The sequence below is a fragment of the Sorex fumeus genome, unplaced genomic scaffold, assembly GCF_029834395.1.
Source record: "Sorex fumeus unplaced genomic scaffold, SorFum_2.1 ptg000213l, whole genome shotgun sequence".
In the NCBI taxonomy this organism is placed as follows: Eukaryota; Metazoa; Chordata; class Mammalia; order Eulipotyphla; family Soricidae; genus Sorex; species Sorex fumeus.
In genome coordinates this window covers 1,164,987-1,187,522 of record NW_026606270.1, presented here as the reverse complement: position 1 = coordinate 1,187,522, position 22,536 = coordinate 1,164,987, and the positions used below count along the sequence as shown (strand labels likewise).

The window sequence follows — 22,536 nt, the reverse complement described above, 5'->3', positions numbered from 1 at the left end:
GGAAGCAGACGGGGTTTGGCTTTTTTTTTTTTTTTGGTAGGGAGCAGGTGGCGCAGGTCTTGCCTGAAAGAAAGGGGCCCTGAGAGGTGAGGACGACCAGGGTCAGGCCCGTGAGGAACGCGATTGCTTTTCAGACACAGGTTGTCCCGCAGTTTGGCACGATCGTGTGAAGTTTTGTGTTTTGGAGCGGGGGCCCGGAAATCGATCAGCATTCATCTCTTTAACGACATTTGGAGTCATTAAACTGTCATTAAAATGTGGGCAGCCACATTCGTGGTCTCGCGACATCTCATTCCCTATGCCACCAATATACCAGTGGCATGCCGCATTTGATGGGGTGTGAAGGGGAAGACAACCAACCTCGATCACAAAAATATATTAGCACACGAGGCCCAACCTGTAACAACAGGTTAGCAATCTCTTATACGAGGGCTTAAAGGCCCCAGGGTGAGATACAACAATCTTCACACACGTTCCTCTGAGGAACCTTTTTTGGATGGTTTTTAGCGGATTATCCACAGCAAACAATCCAAAATAAATGATTTGAGAGCTGCCTTTGGGGCAGGCTTGGTTGGTGGCGGGAAAATGTAGTGGTGGTGGGATTAGTGTTGGAATATTGAAGGTGATAAGTTGTGAAAAACTCTATAAAAATAAAAACTTTTTTTAAATAACGCTCCCGTGGGCGACTACTGAGGGCTGTGAGGAAGGATCCCGGGGGCTGACGGGGACATTCCCAGCCTCTCTTGCAGCAAGGCCTGGTCCCACGACTCAGATCTGGCCAACAGGACGTGGGCCAGAGTGAAGGGCAGGGTTTTCTTCTGCTGGCCCCTTTAAGGGCAAAGGGCAGGTTTTCCTCCTCACCCCACCTGGAACGTGGACACTGGGGCAGGGGGTCTGGGCCCACCGGAGGAGGCCAGGCCGCCAGCCGCCCACTGACCACATCCTGCATATAAACACGAGTCCTGTTTAAACCTCCCAGGTCCCCCACATCCACCTTAATACCCAGCCCAGGGCAGTTGGTACCCAACGGGGTCCCCAGAGGGACCCAGTTAGACAACATGATACTACAGCCCTGGAGGAGACGCTGCCGGGTGGCCACCATCTGCCCACAGCAGCCTGACCCACTGCCCGACCCAGACACAGACCAACCATCCATGGGGGACCCTCACTGTGGTCTGGGTGTGGCTGACTGCCCCCCGCCCCCATCAGAGCACCCCCATGCCCTGTCTATAGCTGCAGCTGTGGGATCAGGGCTGAGTCAAACTGAGTCCCTAAGCATCCAACACAGGACATGCATGCTCTCTTTTCCGGACTGCTGCACGTGAGGAGGCTGTGTGTGTGTGTGTGTGTGTGTGTGTGTGTGTGTGCATGTGAGCGCACTCTCGATCCTGGAGAGCTGCATGCGACGGTTGTGTGTGTGTGTGTGTGCGCACGCGCGCGTGTGTGTGACTGTGAGCAAGGAGCTGCAGGGGGCCCTGGGACCAGCCCGTGAGAGTCAGCCTGGGGCGAGGACCCATTTCCGAGGATACCACTCATTGGAACACCCTGATCCAGCTGTGCTGGAAGCCCATTCGGCTCTGCAACTTCTCGGAGACGTGAACCATGCACTGTTCCTTTGGCTTGCTCCAGTTCTGACTGCATGTTCTTTCCACTAGAATTAAGTAGTCCTGATAGCGATTATTAGGGCTGGAGCGATAGCACAGCAGATGGGCGCTTGCCTTGCACGCAGCCAGCATGGCTGACCCGAGTTCAATTCCTCCACCCCTCTCGGAGAGCCCGGCAAGCTACCAAGAGTATCTCGCCTGCTCGGCAGAGCTACCCGTGATGTATTCGATATGCCAAACACAGTAACAACAAGTCTCACAATTTATTGTGAGATGTCACTGGTGCCCGCTCGAGCAAATCGATGAACAACGGGAGGACAGTGCTACAGTGACAGTGACAGTGATAGTGATTATTACAACCACTGCTCCACGCTTCATTGCATCATTACTTTAGACCAGTGACGGGGACCTCCGGAAAGCCGGGGTTGGAGGCTTTCAGTTGCCTCCAATACAATGAGGGGGGGTGGTCTTTTGTTTAAAGAAGGTATATTTGGGGAGAAGGGGACACTGCATAGTTTTTCTTTTGCAGAGGGGCAGGGGAAGTGAGTCTGGGAACCTCTGCTTCGGGACAAGAGCAGGTCAGCTTGTCCCAGCGCCCGGCAGCCCCTGCCCGTGTGAGGCTGGAGCCCGTGGCCTTGGTCCTTCACCCGTTACTCACGGCGGCCAGGCCGGGTCCTGGGGAGAGGGTCTGGAGACCCTCAAAGGCCAACGGTCCCTCCCTGGGCCAGCACAAGAACATCTGGCGACCCTGCGTCTGATGAGTGACCCCATGGCGGGGCCAGCCGTGCGGCTCTGTTGTGTCCTGGGAGGCCGGCGTGGGGCAGGGGAGCACTCACCAGGAGGAATGCTCGCACGGCAGGGACCTTGTTCAGCTCCACCAGCAGCCTCAGCGCCTTCTCGTGGTTGCTGCAGTACTCCTCATAGACGCAGAACTTGTCCTTCTGCAGACAGAGACGGAGACGGTGAGTGTCGGGCCGGACCCGCGGTGCCCACCCGCCTACCCACGGGGAGAGCTCTGAGCCGCAGCTGCTCAGGTGCCCACCTGCCCCAACTCTGCCCTGTCCCGCACCCGGCACTGAGGAGCCCCCCAGGAGGCGGCTGCACCCCGGGCTTGGGCGTCTGATACGGTGTTTCCCAGAGGCCCTGGGGACGAGTCCAGAACCCTCTATGCCTCAGTTTCCCCCTGCCGAGAGCAGCTGTGAGGGGGAGGGGACTGACACATGGAGCTGCAACAAGTCCTCAGGTGTCTCTGGGTTCCAAACACAGGGCCCACTGAGATGCAGCCCTGTGGGGCGCCCACATGGAACCCTGGACCACAGACGAGCCTGAGAGCCAGAGAGGCCCCACCTTTCTCTGAACGCCCGACCCCCATCCCCTGACCCGCGGCCATCAGCTCCTGCAGGTCCCAGTCAATGTCTCGGAATCACTCCTGGACGCCAGTGCCCAGGCCTGGTCCCCTGTGGATGCCCATCGCCACTCAAGGCCACAAGGGACATACGTGGCTGACCGCCACCCCTCCCCGGCCCTCGTCCAATGTTCTGAGGGCAGAGGGCCCATAACCCCATGGCCGCGCAGACCCCCCACACGTCAGTGCCGCGGGCCAGCCAGCAAGAGCACTCTTTCTGTTCTGTCCTGGCACACATCGTCCCCCGGAGCAAGAACCTCCATTCCGGGAGACCCCGGGCCTCTGCACCCCTGGTCACAGGTGAGCACGGAGCCCCGTCGGAGAGCCCCTGTGAGCCCCACAGAGGCTGACAGAGGCCCCGGCTGCTGGGATTCCTGGAGACGCAGCTGCCGGAACCCTCTGACCCTGCGCAGACAGCGCCTCCATGAGCCAGGGATGCACACACACATGTACACATGCACACACTCACACACACACACAGACACACAGACACACACACTCACACACAAACACATTCAGACATATACGCTCACACAGATACACACTCACATATTCACACACAGACACTCATAAACATATACACACACTCAGATACACACATTCACACTCACACAAACACATTCACACTCACACAGACACACACACAGATACACACTCACATACATATACAAACAGACACATACAATCACAAACATACACACACACTCACACACTCACACACACACACTTACACACACACACACCCTTCCAAAAACAAAGTCAATGCAAGGGAAAGCAAATCTGAGAAAGGGAGAATAAATTTCCAAAACTGGGCTGGGGAGATAGTTCAGCAGATAGAATATCTGCCCTCATTATGCTGACCAGGGTTCGACTCCTGATATCCCCCTAAGCACTGCCAGGAGTGATTCCTGAGCAGAGGGTCTGGAATAAGCCCTTGAGCGCTGCCAAGTGTGGCCCAAGAGCCAAAAAGAATTTTTTAATTGCGTATGGGGGCCTGGATCCAGCCATTCCTGAAGCCAACTTACCCACAGAACATTTTCATTGGTATGCGGCAATATAGTCAGTGTGTGTGTGTGTGTGTGTGTGTGTGTGCGCACATGTGCACGTGTGTATGTGTATGTGAGTTCGTGCCACTGTCTCTTGCAGTGAAGACAACCCTAACACACATCTTCAGGAGGGAAGACAATGAAGAGATGGACCCAGGCTGGGTCACCTGACGACTGTCCTCATCCATCTAAAAGCAAAGGCAAGTGTGTCTGGGCTGAGCCATCGGAAGCCCAGAAAGGAGAGTCCGGGAGCCGGCAGGGAGCAGAGGCAGACAGCGGTGACAGCGGCGACTGACTCACTGCTGCCCCCAGGACTGGCGGGAAGGGGGGCTGAGTGGCACGGGGGCTGAGTGACGCGGAGGCTGCAGGTCTGTCATCCCCCTCCCCAGGGCCCTGTGCTGACGCACTCGGCACTCGCAATGTCATCCTCTCCTTCAGCCCCTGCGAAGGGCAGGGGACCCAGGCGGAAGCGCCGCGCAGTTAAATTTAGCAGGTGCCAAGATTCCGTCCCCAACTCCGGGGCCTGAGCAGCGGCTCATGCAGACAGTCCACCCCAGCTGGACATGGGCCCTGGGCCTCGCGAACAACAGAACTCTACAGTTGACAGCGGGGGTCCGAGGCTGGATTTCCTCCGAGGAGCCCACTCCGGGCTTGTGGCCTGGGCTCAGGCTTCCACGGAGGTGGGGGCAGCTGCCAGCTGGGCACAAGGCAAGAGATGGCCAGAGATGGAGGCCACCGCCACAGCCGGTGCCCTGTGACCCCAGAAAGGAGCAGCAGGTGTGCTGAGGAGAGCCAGGATGGACAGAGGAAGAGCTGTGGCACCCGCACACCCCTGGCCGGCTGTGGACGGCCCGGGAAGAGTGGACAGGCCTCCACAGACACTGCATAGCAGCCATGTCCTGTGACACCATGGGGCGAAAGACACACACACACCCACACACGCACATGCACACACAGAGACACACACACCAAGTCCCTTGTACATGGGTCCCCAGCTCACACAGAGAACATACCCCAGGTCTCCCTGTGCATGAGTCTCCTGAACACACACACACACACACACACACACACACACACACACACACACACCAGGTCTCCTGTACATGGGTTTCCAGCTCTCTCTCTCTGCCTGTCTCTCTCTGTCTCTCTCTCACACACATACACACACACACACACACACACACACACACACACACACCAGGTCCCTGTGCATGGATCTCCTGTATACACACACACACACATGCATACACAGGGATACACACATCAAGCCCCTTGTACACAGGTCCCAGCTCACACAGAGAACATACCCCAGGTCTCCCTGTGCATGAGTCTCCTGAACACACACACACACACACACACACACACACACACACGGTCCCCTGTACATGGGTTTCCAGCTCTCTCTCTCTCTCTGCCTGTCTCTCTGACTGTCTGTTTGTCTGTCTCTCTCTCTCTCTCTCTCTCACACACACACACCCCTGGTCCCTGTGCATGGATCTCCTGTACACACACACACACATACACACACACGCGCACACACATGGACACACACACCAGGTTCCCTGTACACGGGCCCCCGGCTCACACAGAGACACACACACACACACACACACACCCCAAGTCTCCCTGTGCATGAGTCTCCTGTACACACACACACACACACACACACACACACACACCAGAGCTACTCTAAAAGTCTTCCGTGCAATTTCCCATGCGCATGGCAGCAGGGGGTGGCGATCTTAAATTAAAAAGATGATTTTCAATTTAAACCCCTGAATCACACGCTGAGCGAGCCGCTTCCTCCCCCAGGGTTCCAGTGGGTCTGCGGAGGAACAGGCAGCCCGGCCTGACAGGACGCGGGTCTGGTCATCAGAGGGGGGTGAGCTGCGGACACACAGCTGACCAGGGCTTCCCGAGCTCACATGTCAGGGCCGCACCGTGGCGCTTCTGCCCACCTCGCACAGCCAGTGCCACGCGGCTCCCTCTGGACGGGGGCCTGGGTGGTGGCCGCTGCCTGAGGGGACCAGCATTGGGAAGGGACAGACAGCGCACGGCCAGGTGCCCGGAAAACTCACACATGATGGCCCAGGGCAGGATTCTGCGTCAGTGGCCAGTCTGGCCCTCACAGCCAGGGGTGACCCGGGGTCCGGGTGGCCCTGCCCAGGAGAGCTGAGTCTGGGGGCAAGAGAGGGGCGGGAGACTGGACAGGGAGGAGCAGCTCAGGAGGAGATGATACCGCGGGGAGGGCACTCGTCCCGCACACAGCCAAGTGGGCACCGTCCCCAGCACCCCAAAAGGCCCCATGAGCACCACAGGGAGTGACCCCTGAGCACCCGCAGGTGTGGCCCCCAAACAGAACCAGGAAGAGCAGCAGAAACCTCCACAGGCCGCTGTGCACATGGACCCCAGGGTTAGGCGGAGGGAACAGGCGGCCACTCCCTTTGGAGCTGCCCAGCCTGGAAAGGGCAAGTCCCAGAGTCTGACAGAAACAGCTCAGGCAGAAGCAAAGGTCAGAGTGGGAATATTCTAGAAGAGGGACATGGTGGGGCAGGTGAGGCAGGCCTGAGTCTCAGTACCCCCAGGGGTCAGGAGGCAGGGTCACAGACTGTGGACAGATGACAGAGGGACCGCACCTCCCAGGTGGGGCTCTTAACGGTTCCCCCAGCCACTAAGAGGTGCCCAGTGGCTCCCCGGAGTGAAAGCTGGGACAGTGAGTGACTCCTGGGCTCAGGGTCAGAGCTGGGAGGAGCAGTTTGGAGACCGAGCCAGGCTGTTGCTCGGAAGCCCCTGGGTCTGGGACCCTCACAGCTGCCCCAATGTGGGGAACCACCGGCTCCTACTCTCGACCCTGACCTTCCCAATGTGGGGGACCACTGGCTCCCACCCTCACCTCTGACCTTCCCAATGTGGGGAACCACTGCCTCCCACTCTCCACCCTGACCTTCCCAATGTGGGGGACTACTGGCTCCCACCCTCAACCCTGACCTTCCCAATGTGGGCCCTTTCCAGGAACGTGGGTGACCAAGAATGAGTGGAAGGACAGTAATGGCCAGGACGCCTGGGAAACGGGCGCTGCTGTTGGAGCTTCCTGGGCTGAGAGCACCGGGGTCCATGAACAATGCACACGCATGGACATGCATAGGCACGTGTGCACACATTCACATAAACACCTGAACACGCATATATGGGTGCACACACCAATACATATGTGGGCACTGCACACACAATACCCGAGCACATACATGTAAAATGCATGCGCACATGCACACCCACGATACCCACACGCACCTGAACACGTACATACACAAATACAAATGCACACACCACACATACATATGAACACACTCATGCCCATACCTACAACAAATCAAAACTGACCCCAGACCGGAGCAATAGCACAGCGGGGAGGGTGCAAGCCTTGCACGTGGCCAACCCAGGTTCAGTCCCCTGAGAACTGCCAGGGGTGAGTCCTGAGTGCAGAGCCAGGGGAGATCTCTGAGCATCGCTGGGTGTGACCCAGAAAGAAGAAAACAAAGCTGAGCCCGGACAGAGCCAGACACCCCCAGGTGACACTCCCTGGAGGAGACTGTGGTCAGAGACACTTCACTGCCTGCTTGATCCATCCTGGGTCTCTCATCCCCCGGGAGGAAACTGAGGCTCAGAGAGGCTCTGGAGCACCAAGCCTCATCACCCTGGGCTGGCGTACAGGTCCCCGGTTTCCCTGGGCCCAGCGCCTCCTCCCTCCTTCCTCGACTGCACCCCACAGCGCCAGGGAAATGCTACTGGGGTCAGCGTCCAGGGACACGCAAGGGGCTGAGCCCTGACCCACCCCAACCTGGACAGGCACCCCCAGACCAGGCCCTCGGCAAGTGTCCGAGGAAGGGTCCGAAAGAAACAGGCTGCATAGCTGAAGAGCCGAGAGAGTGCCCCGAGGTCACCCGCCCAGCCACTCCTCACTGCCCCACATTCGGCCCCCTCCACCTGGGCAGCATTGGGTCTGAGGGTCTGAGGGTCCGAGGGCCAGAGGGAGAAGTGCGCATGCCCGGGCACCAGGCCACGGTACTCACAAACTTCAGGAAGACGTTCCCCAGCTCGTGCTGGGACTGAGGCTCGGGCTGCAGACAGTGCTCCAGGGCGGCCAGGAAGTTCTTGTGCACCTCCAGGATGTCTTCGATGTTCGAGAACAGCGTCTGTGAGAGAGAGGTGGGGCACAGGAGGAGAGCGTGAGTGCGGGCGGTGGGGGCCGCAGAGATGGCCCAGGGGTTAGTGCCCACGGCCGAGCTGGCTTCAAGCCCCAGAACCGCTCATGGTCCCCGGAGCACAGAGCCAGGAGGAAGCCCTGAGCATCGCCACGTGTGGCCCCCAAACAGACACAGTGCAGACCCCTAAGAGTGGGACAGGCATGAGGACAATCGGGAGTGACCGTAAGGGTGACACTCGTCACTCACCTGTTTCCTGCCTTCACCCCTATTAACTTGCTGTGGCTCCACATCCCCCCCATGACATGGAAACGGGGTTCAGACATGGCCCCACCCAGTCAGTGTCAGGAGGAGCCCCTCAGACCCACCCCTTCCTCCCCACCTTTGCATGGCCACTGGCCGCCCCTGCAACACACACACGCGCGCGCACGCGCACACACACACACACACACACACACACACACGCACGCACGCACCAGGGCCATCCTGCAGCATCCGGGACACGTGTGGTTGGGGCGCCCTGTAGGGAACGAGCTCGGCCCCTGGGTAGCCCCCAAGAACGTGTGTCGCCCAGAGATGTGGCCCTGCTAGAATGGGTGTCATCCAACCAGCTGTTAAACAACAGCTTTCGAGTCAGAAAAAAATATAAAAAATATCAAATATAAAAGGGTGTCTCTGGCCTGAGGAGTCAGTCCTGTCCCGGCGCCCGCAGTCTCCCAGCAGGGCAGGAGATGGGGGTGGACGGCACCCGTGTCTGAGCAGCAGCAGGAACCGCGGAGACTGGGAGCAGGTGAAATGCTTCACCGTCACCGAGAAGCCACCGTGGCATCCCCGTGGACACAGAGGGTGCCCAGGAAGGAACTTCAATCCACGGGGCTCAACTGGGGAGGTGGCCAGGGCACACCTGCTAACCCAGGGTGATTCCGGAAGGGACCACTGTGTCCTGACACCTGGCATCTCAGTGACAGAGACCAGGGGGTGTCAGGTACCACAGGGGCTTCTCGAGGGAGGAGCAAGCCCTCTGCTGCTCTGGGCTTCAGCCCTCCTTGCTCTCGGCTGTTTAAAATGTAAAACACAGGGGCTGGAGCGACAGCACAGCAGAGGGGGCATTTGCCTTGAAAACGGCTGACCCAGGTTCGATTCCCGGCATCCCATATGGTTCCCCGAGCACTGCAAGGAGTAATTCCTGAGTGCAGAGTCAGGAGTAACCCCTGTGCATCGCCGGTGTGACCCAAAAAGAAAAAAAAAAAAGTAAAAAACAATGACTGGGGCTGGAGAGATAGCACAGTGGGTAGGGCGTTTGCCTTGCATGCGGCCGATCCAGGTTCGATTCCCAGCATCCCATAGAGTACCCTGAGCACTGCCAGGAGTAACTCCTGAGTGCAGAGCCAGGAGTAACCCCTGTGCATCGCCAGTGTGACCCAAAAAGAAAAAAAAATACCCAGTGACTGACAAGAAGGCGGTGAGGACCCCTCCCCTGGCCATCGCCCTCACCCCCACGCGGCCACCAGTGAGGGGGGACGCTCATGACTCCCTCCCGGGGTTCAGCGGGTGTGGACTCAGCCGAGTCAGGCGGCGCCACTGGGCACTGGGAGAATTCCGGGGTCACAGCGGGGGACAGCCCAGGGCCTGCCACCCCCCCTCCAAGGTGGCATGGGAAAGGGAGAGAGCAGACAAAGGCAGACAAACAGCTAAATCCTGTTGTTCCAGGCTGAGGGAAGCTTGGAAGACAACAAAGAGACCGGAAGGCCATCCTGGGAGGGCAGAGGCGGCCCTGGGGAGTGTACGTGGGGACAGCCAAGGTGAGGTGACCCTGGGACAGACCCCAGAGTGCAGGCAGAGACCCGCCCGCATGCAGGGGTGAGGCCCAAGGGCAAGAGCAGGCTGAGAGCAGAGGCTGCAGCACCCCCTAGAAATCTGTACTGTTAGGGCATGGGGCTTCCTCGCTGCCCCTGCCCTGTCCCTGGCTGACCCCCCGCTCCAACCCTCGGTGCCCCTCATGCCCCCAATGGCGGCACTCACCTTGACATTCTCCTCCGTGAGCCCCTTCTCCACCGAGTCGGCCCCATTCTGGCGGATACGGTGCAGGAACGCCTGGAAAGGAACGGGGAGAGGTGAGTGGTCCCTGCCCAGGGGGCACAGTCAGCACCCACATGGCCAGGAGGACCCCAGGGGCCAGGGTCAGCGTGAGACTAAGGAGGACCCAGTACACACCCCAACCCGGGCCCCGAACCCCACCCAGCGCCCCAGAGCCTGCCCTCGACGCAGGGGGCATCTCTGGCCCCCACCTTCCTGCCTCTGAAACTGTAACTTCAAAACAAGAACATGTTGGCTCAGCTCCAGAGTCTCGAACCTGGGGCCGGGGAGTCAAAGCACACGCCCGGGTCACAGCCCCAACCCCAGCACGGATAAAGAGGATGAAGGTGAAATCGTGCGTGAGAAGTCAGAGATACGAGGGTTTTTCCCCTGCTCCAGCCTGAGCTGCTGGACCGCTCCCCACCGTGGGAACCGCCACCACCAATGCTCCTGCCAGAAACAGTTCCTTGTTTCCAAACTCCTTCCGGAGAAGCTTCCAGGCCCAACAAGCACGAGCCCCGGGGATGTGGCTCAGGGTCAGCACGTACGCTGCGCCCTGCACGAGACCTGAATTCTACCCCAGCAGTGTGGAAACATCACTGGAAAGAAACCAAGGAAGGTGGCCAGGAAGATGGCTCAGGGGGCGAGTGAGTGTCTGCACGTGTAGGGCCCTGGGCTCAATCCCCAGCGCTGCCCACAAAGGAACGGAAAAAGAAATAACAAGGAGGCACAAAGATAGATGGAGAGATAGGTATAGACGGGTGGTTGGGTGGGTGGGTGGGTGAATGGATAGAAGGGTGGATGGGTGGATGGATGGATGGATGGATGGATGGATGGATGGATGGATGGATGGATGGAACGACAGGTGAGTGGGTAGATGGATGGAATGATAGGTGGGTGGATGGATAAATGGAGGGGTGGGTGGATGGGTGGGTGGATGGATGGATGGGGGGATGGGTAGATGGATGGGTGGGGGGATGGGTGGATGGATGGATGAAATGATAGGTGGGTGGGTGGGGGGATGGGTGGATGGATGGGTGGGGGGATGGATGAATGGGTGGGTGGATGGGTGGGTGGGGGAGATGGGTGGATGGATGGATGAAATGATGGGTGGGTGGGTGGGTGGGTGGGTGGGTAGATGGATGGGTGGGGGAATGGGGGTATGGATGGTTGGATGGGTGGATGGGTAAACTGATGGATGGGTGGGTAAGTAGGAAGACAGAGAGGCACTGATGGATAACAGATAACAGACATACAAACTCCCAATCCTAGCTCCCCCTGCCCCACCACACACACACACACACACACACACACACAACACTGCCCAGAGACTGGGCCATGCCTGCTGAGCCCACTACTGCCAAGTTCCTGAACCTCACCCTGTCTGCAGTCACACTGTCTCCTCGGTGACCCTGGCCCGAGCCCCCCACCCCCCCGTCTCCGTGTCCTTGCCCAGGGTCCTCTGTCTACGTAAGTGTGAGGGCACAAACCTATCAAAAAAGTGCACAAATCCTGCTCGGCCAGCGTGGAAACCTACCTGGTTTCCTACTACAGTTGTTCTTGTGTGTTTAGTTTCAAACCCTGGGCTCGAGAGAGTGCAGGAGGGTCCCTGGTATTGCAGCCACTGACCCAGGTTCTATTCCTGGTATCACATACAGTCCCGTTGGCACTGCCAGGGGTCACTCCTGGTACAAAGCTACAAGTAGGCCCTGCGCACCTCCCATGTGGTCCAAACCACCTCCCAATTAAAAGAAAATTAATAGATATTTTAAAAATATTCCAAGTCCTTGTTTTTTTTGTCAATCACATCGATGGAATCTTCACTATCTATTTCTTAAGCATTAATCTTAAAAATCGATCAGACTTATAAAGTATTTATGAACTGCGACTTAAGCCATTGTTAAGGAAATAGCCAATACTAGAAACTTGGAAGTGATCTTGCTTCGTTGTTGAAAGTATTCTTCAAATCTTGGCACCCACCACCTGGTAATCCATTTAAAAATTATTTTGAAGGTAGTTCGCCTGGAGCAAAAGAGGTATTCCTTCTTCCTCCTCTGTTCCCAGGAAGGCATCCGAAGGCACCTGGTACCTTACCCCAGTTATCCTCCCTGAATTCACACGCCAGCAGCCTGTCCCTCCCTTCCACACCCTCTCTGTTCCCTCCACCAGCCCAGTCCTGCCTCAGGACCTTTGCACATGCTGTTCCTCCCAGCAGGCTTCCCTCCCTCCCAGCTCTGCACAGGGCAGTCCCTTCTCATTCACTAAGCCTGACCCTACATGCCACCGCCCTCCTCCAAGGGGCTGGCCTGCAGTCTTGCGTGATACTGTCCTTTCTCCAGAAGGCGACCTGGACGTGGTGGGAAGAAGCACCGTGTGCAGATGCTGCCTCTCCTAGTGCCAAGACTGAGCTCAGAGATCCATGGAGGTGGGGGTGGAGCAATGTGTGAGGCCCCAAGCGGTCAGGAGCAGCCCTGGACTCCCCAGGCTCAGCGGGGCTGGGCCTGGGGCCTGAGAGAAGCTGCAGGGCCCTGAGGCGGTGGTGGAGGCAGAGACACAGCCTCGGGGTCAGGGACCCCCAGGCGGGAGGCCACAAAGGCAGCCGGGCCGCCTGCGGGAAGCCGGAGCCAGCTTGGTGGCCTAGATGGGCCTATCCGTCCCACTTTCTTCCCAAGAGCCACCACTATTGTGCGGGGACAATGGGCGGCTGGGCCACCCACGAGGAGCTGCAGACAGGCCTGGGAGGCCCCGCGGGCGGGGTTCTGGGCCCAGCCCTCCGCTGCCCGGCCACGAAGCAGGCCAGGGGACCCCGTCTGAGCCTTGGCGATCAGGGCCATGGGGCGGGCGGGTCGCCTTCGGTGTCTACATGGCGGCCACTATGGTAGCTCAGGAGGAGGAGGAGGAGGAGGAGGAGGGGGAGGGGAGGCGGAGGAGGAAGTGGAGGAGGGGGAAGAGGAGGAGGAAGTGGATGGACGACATCAAGGATGCCGGAAAGGATAGAAGGATCCTTACCCTCCCGCACCTGGGCCCCTGCCCTGCCACAGCAGGGGTCCAATGGCTGCCCAGCCCGACGCACATGCCCAGCGGCCCCTGTGTCCACTCTTGGTCCTTCCCCCAGGGGCTCAGGCCGGGGCCATGTCCAGGAGCCAGCAGGAAATCTCTCAGTCCACAGGCCCTGGCAATTATGGAAACTGAGGCACTCAGTGTTCAGGGCCATTCTGACAGCCCCGAGGGATTGAGCTCTGGGACCCTCTTTCCCGGCTCTGCCCTTCCCGGCCGCATCCCCCACAACGGTCCTGACTCAAAGACTTGCCCTTGGAGGATGTGTGGCATCGCTTCCGGGGACCCTGACCGGAGACGGGAGCTGGTGTCCCATGGCCAGCTGGTGCCAGGGACACCTGAAGGGCCCCCTGCAGGGCAGAGACTCTGGTCCAGCCCGATTGGTTCCAAGAGTGGCCCGCAGCCAGCTCCCCGCGAGACGTCCTGCCATCCCCTGCCAGACCCTGCCAGACCCTGCAACCATGCACCCTGGATGTGCGCACCTGCCCCTGCCATCTGCCCGGCCCAGGGCCTCTGTGCCCAGCGGCCAGCGAAGGAGGCGGGGGACAGGGCCGGCTTAACTGGCCCTCCCGGCAACCTCCTCCTGGCCCATGACAGGAGACCCAGCATGGCCGGGAAGTGACAGTCTTGGTGAGGGTGCTCCCCACACTGGGGGCGGCCCCTGAGCACTGCCAGGTGTGCCCCAACCCTCTTCCACTCCCCAAAAGAAAACAAACTGGAGGTGGTGGGCAGAGCAATAGTGCAGTGGGTGGTCCAGGGCGTGCTGGCCTTGCACACGGCCGGCCCAGGTTCGACCCCCAGCATCACATAGGGTCCCCGGAGCACCGCCAGGAGTGATTCATGAGTGCAGAGCCAGGGGTAACCCCAGAGCACCTCTGGGTGTGGTCCCCTCCCCCCCAAAAGAAACTAAAAATCAGGTGACCCCCATAAGCAGCTCTCCGGCTCCAGAATAGCTATCATCCCAGAGGCACACAAACCAATCTGGGAACCCAGCGGCTGTTGGCAGAAATGTGTCTGGACTCTGCATTAAGCTACGGCGCCATGCCCTCCCCCAACCCTGTGGGAAAGGGTGTTTGTCCCTTCTGCCTTTTTCCCCTCTGGCAGCATGGTGGCCGCAGCCTCAGAGACTACTGGACAGCCAGGTATGAGCCGGCGTGTGACAGGGCACCCACCGCCTCATGGGATGGGGGTGGAACTGGCCCGTCCTTCCCGCCCCGCCAAGACCACGAGTTGCCCCCCACGAGCAGCTCTCCGGCTCTGGAATAGCAATCATCCCAGAGGCACACAAACCAATCTGGGACCCCAGCAGGTTTTGGCAGAAATCCCTCTAGATTTAATTAGCAAAATATCAGAAATCCAAAATCATATGCTCTTCATAATCTGCAACAGAAAATGAATCATCTAACGATGCCTTTTCAGCAGGTCTGATTGTTGGGGGAAAATTCCAAATAATAATGGTGCATCTTTTGTCGAAATAATGAATGTAATCAAAGTAGAGGGAGAGTTTAGTGGAAATCATCTGCCTCATCGGCAGGGGGAGGGGAGAGGTGGAGGATATACTGGGGTTCTTGGTGGTGGAAATTGTGCACCGGTGAAGGGATGGATGTTGGATCACTGTACAACCGAGACATAAACCTGAAAGCTTTGTAATTGTTCTCACGGTGATTCGATAAATAAATAATTAAAAAAGAAAAAAAAGCAGATGAGAACCAGCTCCTGGGCTGGCCCCAGCCAGGCCCCTCTGCAGGGCTCCGACACTAGGGGGGCGGGGGGGGGGGGGGAGCGGTGACATTCGTGACATTTCTATTGGGTTCAGCTGGGAAGATGAGTGGTAGTCGTAGCCTCCCAGGACGGTGGGTGCTGGGGACATGGGACGGAGCCCGGCGCAGGCTGCCTTCCAGCCAGGGGAGTCTGACCTGCCATGCCCTAGTGAACGAATCCCACTCAGCCCCTGGGCTCCTGCTCATGCCCGACCCCCACTCACAGACGCCCCCGACCCCATGGGGCGGCAACGGCCGTCTGAGCCCCATCCGCATGCTCAGACACGGCACTGCTGGCAGGCACCGGGGAGGGTGAACAGCCCCCAAGGCCCCCCACAGCCTGCTAAGAGCCCAGCCCCTGCCTGGTACACACAGCGAGCGCTCGGGGAAGACAGCAAAGTGGGCAGCTGGGGACCTGGGCCCGGGCAAGCTCTGGAGTAACTGGGAGAGAGAGGAAGAGGAAGGAGAGGAGGAAAAGGGAAAGGAAGGAAGGGAGGAGGGAGTGGGGGAGAGGCGGTAAGGAAAGAGGAGGGGGAGGAGGAATGAGAGGAGGAGGGAGAGAACGAAGGGGAGGAGATAGGAGGAGGGAGGGAAGAAGAGAAGGGAAGGGAGGAGAGAGGGGAGGATGGGAGGAGGGAGGGAAGGGGAGAGGGAGGAGGGAGGAGGAGGGAGAGAACCAAGGGGAGGAGAGAGGAGGAAGGAGGGAAGAAGGGAAGGGAGGGGAAGAGAGAGGGAAGAGGGAGGGGAGGAGGGAGGAGGAAGGAGGGGAGGGGGGAGGAGGGAAGGGAGGAGGAGGGAGGAGGGCCGGGAACACCCTCAAGTGCCTCAATTATACACCATCACTGCTCTCCTCTCATGCACCAGGTGCTCCCCGGCTCTCCTCTCCCACCTCAGCCCCCTGGAAGGCGGGTCCGGAGCCCCCCCCAGGGTGGGGGAAGGTGGCGGGTCTGTGTAGACCCTCACAGTCAGCACTCAGCAGAGCCGAGAGAGCCAGGCGGTCTGTGAGGCGATGATCCCCAGCCACCCCCAACGCCATCAGCATCAGCGGGTAAGCCCAGGCGGTACCCCAGAAGCACGAGCCCGGGCGCAGCTGCCCGTGGGGTGCCCCGGGGAGCCACCATCTGGCCCTGGAACCCGAAGGCCCAGCGGGGAGAAGAAGTGGCTCCCTGGAGAGGGGGCGGTGCAGGAGGTGACCCGCAGACCTGCAACCGGATAGCTCGGGAGGGCCCCGGGCATCCCCCGGTGGCCAGTGTGACCTCACCAGACATATGGTGAAACCTGAACCAGCCGGGAACAGGCGAGAAGTCAGGGCCGAGGGGGCACCGCAGCCGGGACCCCACGGGGCAGGAAGCAGAGTCAGCGCGAAGCCCAGTGCTAATGATACACGATTATTGCTTCACTGTTCTCGATCAACGACGTCGAAGAGCTGACAGCAAACACCTGAGGACAGACATGAGCCAGGAGGGGCATGCCACCGTTTGGAAGCCGTGGTTTGGCCACGCGCTGGGGGAGAAGGCAGCTGGGATGGAGAAGGGACCACTGAGCCAGTGATGGTTGGAGGGATCGCCCGGGATGGGAGATGCGTGCTGAAAGAAGACCAAGGACCAATCACGATGGCCTCTCAGCATCTGTATTGCAAACCATAATGCCCAAAAGCAGAGAAAGAAGGATGGTACCTGCCACAGAGGCAGGGGGTGGGATGGGGGGGGCGGGGGGGACACGGGAAACCACGGTGGTGGAGAAGGTGCGCTGGTGGGGGATGGGTGCTCGAGCACTGTGTGACTGAAACGTCATCGTGCAAGTCTGTAACTGTATCTCACGGTGATCCAATAAAACTTATTTTAAAAAATAATAAAAACATGGGGGCTGGAGCGATAGCACAGTGGGGAGGGCATCTGCGTCACACGCAGCCAACCCAGGTTCGATTCCCAGCATCCCATAGGGTCCCCTGAGCACCGCCAGGGGTAATTGCTGAGTGCAGAGTCAGGAGTAACCCCTGTGCATCACCGGGTGTGGCCCAAAAAGCAAATTAATTAATTAATTAAAAATAAAGTTGACTTAAAAAAAAAGAGAACCAACAGCATCCCCCAGGGTGGCCCCACCCTGCCCCAAAGGCACCCGAGTTTCAGGGGCACCAAATGTCCAAGAAGCCCCAAATCTTCACCCCAAACTATTCAAGTTCTGGGATTTCTCACTTCAGGAAGAATAAATCTCACTCGTGGCATCAGAATTCAGCCTCAGCATCGGACTCAAAGTTCCCTCACGAGGTCAGGGAACCAGATTGTCTCCATGAGAACAAGCACGCTGAGATGCAGAAAACGCAGGCCCTGACCCAGGAAAGACTCTGCTCACAGGTTGGCTGGGCGAGACAGGTTGCGGGAGGGACATCAAGTGACTCTCGTCTGGGGTCACAGTCATGGTCCCACTATAAGTTTAGGGAAACGAATAATGAGTGTGGAGCCAGAGTGACGTGAGCGGGGAGGGTGTGACACACAGCTGACCCGGGTTCGATGCCTGGCATGCCATAGGGTCCCCTGAGCCCAGCCAGGAGGGAGCCATGAGTGCAGGGCCAGGAGTCAGCCCTGAGCACTGCTTGGTGAGCCCTTCTACCCGTCCAGATTACTAGTTGCTCCCTGACCTTCTCTCATTTTGCTTTAAAAACTGATTTTCAGGGGCTGGAGCTATAGCACAGCGGGGAGGGCGTTTGCCTTGCACGCAGCCAACCCAGGTTTGATTCCCAGCATCCCATAGGGTCCCCTGAGCACCGTCAGGGATAATTGCTGAGTGCACCAGGCGTAACCCCTGAGCATCGCCGGGTGTGACCAAAAAATTTTTTTAAAAAATTGAAAAAAATAGCTGATTTTCAGATTGTAGGACAGAGACTGCCCGGAACCAGGCTGTACTTTGCAGCTTCCCTGGCTACTGGGGTCTTTGGGCTAAGCTGGAGCTGACATGTCTATCCTGGAAGTAGCCTGGGGAATGAGAAAAGGCACAGGCTGAGAGTCTAGTTGCAATTCCTCCCTCCAACGGATGAGACAGCAGACGTGATGGCTGGAAGCTCTGCAGCCACCTTGCGCGGCGAGGCGGAACGTCCGGAAGAGGAGCTCAGGCCCACGACGCCAGGGCTGCTCACCTGCTCACCGCGGGCCGCCTGCCACTCAGGGGATTAGAAGCCCCGTCTCTCTTAAGACACTGCTCATCTGGGTTGTAAAATTTGCCATGGAAACGAATTCTGAGCGGAATTCAATTTTCATCTCTGCTCTTTTCCAAATTTCTACAATGAACGTGCTAGTTGTCAGCCCCGAGTCACTTTGTGACGCCAAAGCCCATCTGCTGTCTCCCGGGTGACGGAGTGAGAGCAGGCACGGCGCCAACAGGAGCCACGAGGGCGGGACTCAGAGTGGCCCACCTCAAGGCCCCCTTGGGAGCCCCAAGAGCTAGTGTGGAGAGGCCGCTGCGGGGTCCCCGGGGCATGGGGGCCAGGAACGGGCACCCTGGCTGGTGGGCTCGGGCAGGGGTCAGAGGCAAAGGACAACCCAGCAGGCAAAGAGCCGGGGTCTGGGCCCCCCAGAGCTGGGGAGGGGCCACAGCTCCGTGCTCCGGGGCCAAGGGGGGACCCTGTCCAGGAAGCCGGCTCGGGCTGGGTACCCTGGGGCCAGACCCCTGCCCTGTACCCTAATCCGTCCCGACAGTTCAGACACTCAAAGGCAGGGCAGAGGAGCCGCGAGGGGGCGGGGTCCGGCCAGTCAGATGGAAGCAGGGGGTGGGTGGCCCACGATCTGCAGGTCCCCCTCTGCTCCCCGCCCCCCGTGAGACCCAAGATGTGGCAGCACCCTGAGCTCCTCCCCGGGCCCCAACCCTTTCTCCAGCTTCTCAGCTCCTCTGACAGCTGACCGCCGTGGCCTGGCCCCAGGGAGCTGAGCAGATTGGGAGCTGCGAGGCGCAGGGACCGGCCGCACCCCTGAGGCCTCCTGAACCAGGGCTCTGCAGGCAAAGCCCCCTGGGGGGGCGGCTGCAGACCCAGCCACGCCCTCCCTGCGGAGGGGGGACGGGGCACACACGTGGGCCTGTGGAACGCGGGCACTATGATAACCCTGGTCCCCCAGCCCCGTTCACGGGACGCTGGAGCCTGGGACGTGGGCCTCACATCACTGCCTTAGGGCAACCATTGGTTTCCTCCACCCAAGAACATTCCAGAAACCAGCCCAGGACACGGGGGCAGTGCCACGGTAGACACTTGGCCCAGCACAGTACACCCACGTGGGCTCTGCGCGGTCATGCCATGCAGCCCAGGCAGCCCAGTCAGGGAGCAAGCGTGTGTGTGTGTGTGTGCGCGCGCTTGTGTGTGCGTGCTTGTATGGGTGTGCATGCAAGCATGTGTGTGGGAGTATGAATGCGTGCATGGGTGTGTATGTGCATGCGTGTGTGAGTGTGTGCGTACCAGCGTTGGGTGCATGGGTGTGTGTACAAGTGCGTGTACGCATGTCAGCATACATGGGCGTGTGCAAGCAAACAGCCAAGGGTGCAGCCCCACCCCACCCCACCCCCAACACGGCGACTGCCCTTCCTGCTCCTGTGCTTCTATTTCCCGGAAGAGGTCACGGTCAGGCCAGAGGATGCCCTGGTCCACTGCCAACTGCACTACAAAGGCTTCCTGGAGAGGTGGCACAGCAGGAAGCCGGGCACCTGCAGGGGAAGGGGTGTGGCGGGACCACTGAGCCAGCCTGTGTGCGGGGCCTGTGCTACTTGGTACTAGGCCCAACGAGATTTTTGCTTTGGCTGAGGTGTGGGGCCCACACCTGGAAGTGCTCAGGGGTCACTCCTGGGGGTGCTCAGGGGGACCATGTGGGGAACCAGGGATCGAACCCAGCTCGACTGCGTGCAGGACAGGTGTTCGACCCACAGAGCCATCACTCTGGCCCCTGGGCTGAGCTACGGAGAGCCGCAGGATGGGCCCCTCCAGGGCTTTTGGGGGGTCATTTAGCCCTGGTGGGACCCCTGCTGCCTGGGCCTGCACAAGCTCTCGGAGGCGTCGGGGGTGAAGGAAGGAGTCGGGCACCTGGGCTGCAGCCTGGGGGCCCGCCTGGGTGCGAAGCCTCCTGGGCTGGGCACGCAGGGAGGCAGGGAGCGGGGAGGGGACGGCGCAGGGGGGGAGGTGGTCGCAGGGCTGTGGGAAGATGCCCTGGCCGAAACCGACCTTCGGGTCCAGGGAGTGTCTCGGGGCCGCAGCCCCAACCCAGAGGCCGAGCTAAGACCCTCCAGTTGCCCCTGACCTCCTGGCGGCCTTCTCGAGAGGACGGCGTGACGCAACTTCACAGGAGGCGGGCGCACCTGTCCATCTGTCCATCCATCTGCCTGTCTGTCTGTCCAAGGCGAGAGCTTCCAACCCCGCATGCACGCCCTGGGCTCCCCGCACTCCCCTCAGAGTTTATCCCACTTCAGGAGCCCTCCTGCCTTTCCTCCCTCTGGGAGGGGCTCCGGGCTGACGGTCCTTCTGCAAACACCAGTTCCTGGCTCTGGCCTGAGCCCTGGTGGGGGGTCCCTTTCCTGGGTCCCGGAGACCTAGCGGAACAGAGGCCGGGGACAGTGCCGGGTCTGTGCTGGGGGTCCCTGCAGCAGGCCAGCAGGGCGGTCCTCACCTCCCAGGCCCTTGGTGGGGACCAGGGTGGGCACAGAGAGAGCAGATAGCTGCTCACCCCACTTCTCATGAGTCACCTGCAACGGGAGGGAAGGAAGACGGAGAGAAAGGAGGGAAGGAAGCGGAGAGGAGGGGAGGGACAGAGAGGAGGCAGGGAAGGGGGTCTGCAGGGGGAGGGGCAAGCTGGGGCCCAGCCCACAGCCGTGCTTGCGGGAGTCTCTCCCAGTAGCTGCATCTGATCCCGCGGGGACTGAGGTAAGAAAGTAGCTCTGCTCGAACTGCAGACCAATGGAACAGGGTTGAATACACTGACATCTCCCCTCAATCATATGATCATCTAATCTTTGATAAAGGTGCAAGTAATGTGAAGTGGAGTAAGGAAAGCCTCTTTAACAAATTGTGCTGGCATCACTGGATGGCTACATGCAAAAAAATGGGCTCAGAACTCTGCCTAACACCATGTACAAAAGTAAGATCAAAATGGATTAAAGGCCTCAACATCAAACCAGAAACCATAAGGTACATTGAAGACAAAGTTGGCAAAACCCTCCATGACATTGAAGCTAATGGTATCTTCAAAGATGTCACGCCACTGACTGAGCAAGTGAAAACAGAGATAGATAAATGGGACTATCTTAAACTAAGAAGCTTCTGCACCTCCAAAGAAACAGTGACCAAAATACAAAGACAGTCTACAGAATGGGAAAGGATATTCGCCGAATACACATCTGACAAGGGGTTGATATCCAGGATATACAAAATACTGGTTAAACTCCACAAGAAGAAAACATCCAACCCCATCCAAAAATGGGGCAATGAAATGAACAGAAACTTTCTCAAAGAAGAAATCCGAATGGCAAAAAAGCACATGAGAAAATGCTCTACATCATTAATCATCAGGGAGATGCAGATCAAAACCACAATGAGATACCATCTCACACCTCAGAGACTCAAAAAATTAGAAATTGAGCTCCCATTTGACCCAGCAATACCACTCCTGGGAATATATCCCAGAGAGGCAAAAATGTATAGTCGAAGTGACATCTGCACTTGTTTGTTCATTGCAGCACTCTTTACAATAGCCAGAAACTGGAAGAAACCTGAATGCCCAAGAACAGATGACTGGTTAAAGAAACTTTGGTACATCTACACAATGGAGTACTATGTAGCTCTTAGAAAAGATGAAGTCATGAAATTTACATACAAGTGGTACAATATGGAAAGTATCATGCTAAGCGAAATGAGTCAGAAAGAGAGGGATAGACATAGAAAGATTGCATTCATCTGGGGGATATAAAGTAACAAAGTATGAGATTAATACCCAAGAATAGCTGAGATCAGCACCAGGAGGATTACTCCATAGCTTAGTGGCCAGTCGGGCATTCTAGAGGAAAGGGCAGCTCAGATAGAGAAGGGAGCACCAAATAAAGGGTGTTTGGCGGATCCTCCCAGGAGGGGAGATGCATGTCGAAAGTAGACTATGGACTGAACATGTTTGCCACTCAATGCCTCTTTTGCTGAACACAACACCCAAAAGGAGAGAGAGAACAAAAGGGATTGCCCTGCCACAGAGGCAGGGTGGGATGGGGGGATGGGGGGTGGGAGGGATACTGGGATCCGTGGTGGTGGGAAATGGGCACTGGTGGAGGGATGGGTATTTGATCATTGTATAATCGAAACCCAAGCACAAAAATTTGTAAATCTACTACTGTACCTCATGGTGTTTCACTAATAAAAAAAAAAAATTA

General features: G+C 58.4%; 1 protein-coding gene across 1 annotated transcript in view; it reads right to left on the bottom strand.

The window, feature by feature from the left end:
* The window catches only part of PREX1 (phosphatidylinositol-3,4,5-trisphosphate dependent Rac exchange factor 1), a 130,836-nt gene that overhangs the window by 66,293 nt on the left and 42,007 nt on the right, over nt 1-22,536 (bottom strand). Inside the window, exons 2-4 of the mRNA XM_056108462.1 lie at nt 10,280-10,351; nt 8,126-8,248; nt 2,441-2,545 (exon numbers count right to left, since the gene is read on the bottom strand). Of these exons, the coding sequence (XP_055964437.1) occupies nt 2,441-2,545; nt 8,126-8,248; nt 10,280-10,351 (300 nt within the window). The remainder of the gene's footprint in view (nt 1-2,440; nt 2,546-8,125; nt 8,249-10,279; nt 10,352-22,536) is intronic.